The sequence below is a fragment of the Scophthalmus maximus genome, chromosome 13, assembly GCF_022379125.1.
Source record: "Scophthalmus maximus strain ysfricsl-2021 chromosome 13, ASM2237912v1, whole genome shotgun sequence".
NCBI classification, from domain to species: Eukaryota; Metazoa; Chordata; class Actinopteri; order Pleuronectiformes; family Scophthalmidae; genus Scophthalmus; species Scophthalmus maximus.
The window spans coordinates 11,715,095-11,721,094 of record NC_061527.1 but is presented as its reverse complement, the minus strand read 5'-3'; the positions used below and the strand labels follow the sequence as shown (position 1 = coordinate 11,721,094).

General features: G+C 41.0%; 1 protein-coding gene across 3 annotated transcripts in view; it reads right to left on the bottom strand.

Moving 5' to 3' along the window:
* Positions 1-538: 538 nt before the first annotated feature.
* The window catches only part of xxylt1 (xyloside xylosyltransferase 1), a 22,033-nt gene continuing 16,571 nt past the window's right edge, over positions 539-6,000 (bottom strand). For all 3 annotated transcript variants that reach the window (XM_035646531.2, XM_035646528.2, XM_035646529.2), the window contains one exon: positions 539-4,018. In XM_035646531.2, the coding sequence (XP_035502424.1) occupies positions 3,622-4,018 (397 nt within the window). In that variant the 3' untranslated portion in view covers positions 539-3,621. The remainder of the gene's footprint in view (positions 4,019-6,000) is intronic.

The following is a 6,000-nucleotide window of genomic DNA, read 5'->3' as shown; positions in this document are numbered from 1 at the left end:
TGCTGATGTAGCCGCTGAGTTTTTTGTAGTCCATCTTAGGAAATGTGTAGTTTCACCACGGCAGACGCACGTCAATAACATCCGCCGTCGCGTGATGACGTGAAAATCAATCGGATTCTCTGAGCACCGCTGCCGGCTTTTCCTATGTCCCATCAGTCCTCCTTTACACCTTTCCTTGACCTCATGAGGTTTTCCCCTGAGGTCAAGGAATAGTAGATAGGAAGGACAATTTGACCGCACCCTAAATGTCCTGTTGTCATGGCTTAGGGATTTTAGGAATCCCAGCACACTAATAGTCTGGTTAGCCCAGGGTTATTATGCCGGACCTCATATAATTTGAATCAGTGTAGGAGCTGTAATGCAAGGCCAGGCAGAGGCAGGGGAGGCAGAAAGTGTAAAAAGTTAGTTTGTTAATGGTGCATTCTGTTGGGATGGACAGATGAACGGAGTGTTGCTCTCTAGTTTACCTGCACTAAAATACCTGATTATCCACGCAGACACGCATACTTGTGAGAGAAGCAAATGAATGACATGCATGACTCAGCAAATTTCTCATGTTTTATTAATAATCAGATAAATATGTTCATGAAAAGTTAATAATGTACTAACCAGCATTTGTTCAAATCTACCGTCCACGTTGAATGTGCAAGAAAAGGTCATTCGAAAGAATGTAAATGTAACACAGATACGTAAACCAACAAGAGTCTAAGGATTCTTTAAAAAGATGAATCTGATTTCAATAGGAGGAAACAATAAAAATCATTATAATAAAGCAAATCTTGATAAGAGATACATTTTACTGTTGGATGTAAATTGGGTTATTTTACTGTAGAGAAACGACCCATGCAGAGCCAGTGTTGATCAAAACCAATCACAGCACATTGAAATAAGCGACCCTGAAGAAGCTACAGGCAAAAACGCCCTGCTCGCTCTTTGTGAAAGTCAGTGAAGTCATTTCATATCGCAGTGGTTAATTTTGATCTTCACTCTGGTTCTTTTAATGTCAGCACATTCGGTGTCTGATTGATGCAGGTTTTTTTCCATCTACGAAGCCTTTGCTCCCTGTTTGAGTGACAGAAACAGGTCGTGTCTAGCTTGTAGCAGACAAACACGAACACAGCCACAGGTTGCCACATCTCGTTCGAACCCTTAAGTGACTTAAGGCATCCTGTTTTTCACGAGGATGACTGTTGTCAACTCTCTCTCCCACACAGACGGAAAAATAAATATTATTTACAAAGGTGAACCGTTAAATAACTGGAACAAAAACAAAGAATTACTTTTTGTTTCTCTTCATTTTCCTTAAAACAACATAAAAATATATCATATCATTGAGTTAGGGGAAAAGAATTAGGAAGTTATTGTTAACACTGAAAGCAGCCTTCTAATCGTTGGATCCAAAGAGAGAGATGGGACAAATGCACTCGTTTGCGAATATTAAGTGAAACGAATGGAGGCCAATTGAGGCCTAGAGTCGGGAATATATCAAAATGTAATTTAATTTAGTAATGGGCTAAAACGTACAAAAATCATAAGTAAAACAAAGCACATTTCATATTAAAGCCAGTGAAATAAATGCAACCGTTGTCTAGTCAACCAAACCCTTGGTGATAAAGCATGTGTTTTGAAGTTGTAAAATGCAGTCAAAAAAATTGAGGATTCAAATTTGTTTCCAGTATTTAGTCTAAACATGTGCTTCTCTTTCGCCATCAATTTGTTTTAGAGCTATGGTGAAGAACATTCTGAAAGAGGGAGAAAAAAAATCGGATAAGCTTCAGGGTGAATTCAAATGAAGCTAACTGATTTGGAAAAAAATTATATTTTCGAGTGTCTTCCGTAGGCCCTCTTCGACTCCACTCGTGGCACAGGACATTCAGCAGCTTCACCTCAGACATTTTCCAGACTGAATATTGAGCGATGACGCGTCTTTGAACACGACTGTTTATTCAGTGAGCACAGTTGGGCAAACACGCTCCCCTCTGAAACGTGTGTTTGGCCAAATTGGGTTTGTTTGGCCTCGGCTGAAGTGCAAAATGCAGAGCACTAACAACAGCCATCAGTCACATCATTGTTGACCATTATCTCTTTCAACCCGCAGAAAGATGTGCTTGAAAGGAACTGTGGCAGTTTGATGTGCCTTGCGCCCACATGACTCCTAAAATATGGAGTCATCTGGTGTTAAACACACCCCTCCCTTTCTTTCACGACCCCAGAGATGGAAAGTAAACGGCACCCGATCAGCCCTCACCTGATGTGGTGTTGGCAGGAAGATTGGGTGACACCGAATTCTGGCCACATACGAGGAAAATGGAAAAAAAATACAGGTCTTTAGTTTTAGGAAATGAACACATTTGCTGACTCTATTTCACACAGATATTTCAACATTAGTTATCAGTTAGGGCGACAACTATCAATTAACCTCATCATTGATTAACCGATTAGTGCTCTGATTATTTTCTGTATTTAGTGATGAGTCTGGTCTACAATACTGTATGTCAGAAAAGATTGAAACATTTTCTAGAGCCCAAGGTAACGTCCTCAAACGTTCAAACAGACATAAGCCCCCACATTCATTTGAACAAGGACAACACAGACATCGGTGCTGCCAACGAGGTTCGCTCGAGCAAAAACCTTGAATGAAATAAAACATCATCCAGCAACATGAACCATTGGTCGGTCAAGGATATGCTTTACGTTCCTGTTAACAAAAAATGAAATGATTGCCAGTGTGATAGTTTTCAAGGACAGTAAAATCCTTCCTGATAATGTTAAACCCATCTTTAGTGTTAAGGTGTCTGATAAGAATTCCAATCAATGGATCCGTTACTCAGTCAAACTTAACTTCAATGCTCACATTTCATCAGATTTGTACCTAAGAAATAATGAATGCAGCCTTTTGCATTGCTTTAACTCAAAGCTGTTTCTTAGGCTACATCCATACTACTACATTTTCATTTTGAAAAGCTTTTTTAAAACTACAATGATCAGCGTCCAGACAGTTTCAGCTCTGTATCAGAAGTAATCTCAGCAGTTGGCCGTTCAGTTAAGCAAAATACTTATGAGGAGAAACAATGATGTTGAAAGACGGGAAATTTCTCGGACAGACGCAAGGTGGAACTGTTACTGACAGTAAGTGTTAACAACGTTCTGCCTTGACCAATGATCACAGAGTTCACACTGATAAGAACCAATCAGGACACAAATGCAGGTGATTGCTTCATCAGTTTTTCCCTGTCCATACGACAACACAGCCAAAGTTTTCAAACTTAAACGGGTCCAACAGCATTTCAAAACTTCTCTGATCTAGGCGCACAACAACTCCAAAGTAGTGTGGTGTAAACATAGCAGCAGCGATGTGTTTAAAAACTAAAACATAGTAGTGTGGATGTAGCCTTGTTCTAAAATAACACAGGTGGATTGCTTGAAGTAAGTGTGCGGGGGCCCTTTACCAGCTCCTTGACCAGCAGGAGGCAGAGTCTGTGACCACATGTGCACGGTCAAGAAAGGAAAACTGCCATAAAAGTCACAATATTTACTCCAAACGTGCAGGAAAAACACTATTCGTTCAGAGTTCATTGTAGATGTCATTGGCTCCTTCATTCCAGTGTCACAGCACATTGCTCAGTCATCGGGTATAGGAGAGTTACAGTTACCATGGTAGATATAAACAGGTCCTTTACAACGATAATACAGCTGAAACACGTCTCCGTATCCGTGGTCCCTCCACCAGGTGCACAGCTGTCTGTTCCAGCCACAGGCCAGGGAATAAAACAGCTCCGGATGCTCCATGCCAATCATGGTGAAGAAGTCCTGGTCGCCGAGGTGGCCCCTGAAGCGGTACTGGTCGGCCAATTTGGCCACGTTACTGGGCTCCAAGAGTTGGTTGTAGAGAGCGGAGGCCCTCATTGCTCCCAGGTCCAATAACATCACTCCGCTGTTGAAGCCCGGGAGGCCGTCAGGAGGAGGTTCGCCTACTCTGGTCTGAGCGTTCTCCTTACGATACTGCCAGAAAGTATGTCTGCAGGAAGAGGGACAGAAACGCAAGCTGTAGCTTAGCCGACATGACATGACATCCACAGACCAGAAACTGTACATCAATGGTGAAATGTCTCATTCCTATGCATGCATGCATGTATACATGTATGTATGTATGTATGTTCAGCCTTGTGCTTTAGAAAAGTGAGGGTGAGGTATGACCAGGAAGTATTTCATCGGCAGCCATGATACGAGCTGTTCGAATTCTTTAAATGTGTTGTAATCAAATGTAATTGTAGTCCATCTTCAGAAGTTTGTAGTCGGATTCTCTGAGCACCGCTGTTGGCTTTTCCTAAAGTGTTAGCTGTTCTTAATTGATCTTACCTGGTGAAATAAAGGTCAACTAAAATAAATAAAAATAAAGTGAATGTATCCTCCTTTACACCTTTCTTTCACCTCATGACGTTTTCCATTGAGGTTAAGGAAAAGTAGTTAGGAAAAGGTGATAGGAAGGACTTTCCGAAAATCCACCCTCTGTTTCCGTCATTTGCTGAACAAACAGCACTGTGGCCAAAACAGGAAGAGAGTTGGTCCAGGACTGTCAAAGGTTTGTGCCAACTGGGCACCATGTTCTGCCAATGCACCAACTCTGAGGTGGCTAAAAGACACACAGAGCTTCATTCAACAAACATTCTTAGGCATAGATTTGATATATGTACATACAAGTAAGACCTGAGGGTTATCGTGTCGTATTTCTTCTATTTTTATTATAGGCCTCCCAGGCGTAGTGTAAAATATAGTACTGGCTTTATAGCGGGTTAGGCATTGAGTAAAGAAGGGTCACCATTGAAGACGCACTTAACTAACATGGATGCCAGAAAATTCATCAGGTATTCCTGTTGTATTTTTGGCTGGATGAAAAATATGATCTAGGTAAGTTTCCGTCCTGACATATGATATATGATTTCTTAAATGAACAAAAATATAATATACTATTCAAGAATGAGCATGTTCTGTCTTCATCTGAAAAATTTGTCCGTATAACAGAAGTTTTCTAAACTGGGACAAAGATTTTCAGAGAATACTGCGCTGCAGCCCAGGAGCAGCACTTTAACCCTGGATAAGGGCCTATTCATTTGACCAAAGCTGGGACCGTCTTGCTGCATCCAGAAAAACAAATGCCCTCCACTTTATTCACTCAGCTGCTGATTGCCTATTGACGTTTGATCATGTGTGCATTTTATTTTCAATCTTGTCCCTCCAGAAGATCCGATGAAAGTTGAACAAACAAGAAGCACAGGAGGAAAAAATAAAATAATCATGTTGCTGTGTTTTTTTATACTTCTATCAAATATGTGGAGGTCTCTGCTTTGTAAGCTGTTGGTTTTGAAATGTTTTTATAAAGTATTCACTTTCAGAAAGTGCAAAATGATCTTTTCTATATTCTGACCAACAGCTGAGCAGTGATGCACCGAACACCAGGATAAATAAAAGTGTTGCCTTTCTAGCAGGCGTCTGTACACGCACACACACACTCTCGGTAGGATTGATGTTATTCTTAGAACTGGCCAAAATTGGAGGAAACCGGTGGATTAAATATTAATGGTAAATGGTTTTTCACTAAAACGTGGGGATAGAAGATGGACAAAGGACAGTTGAAAAAAGAAAATTTTACAATCAGCTAAGCTCTGCCGGCTCTCTTGATGCAGGATATATGACGGTGAGCGTGTATGATGACGTGATGGCCTTGATGTTGTTCATTTCGAGGCACACAAAAAAAAAACCTTAACATATATACGCCTGCTCTCTTGGTGCACATGAACACGTGTGGGAAAATTATGTAGAATAATTATGCCGGCTACAAAGTTTCTCTCTCTCTCTCCCTCTCTCTCTTTGTGCTGTTTGATCAAATCCAATGGGAGCAGTGGATTCTCTGAGTCACGATTTAATATTATTTCTGACCTATATTCAGCAGCTGCAGCTTGTCCACACAGTTTTATACAATCTGTTGGTTTGGTCGCCTGG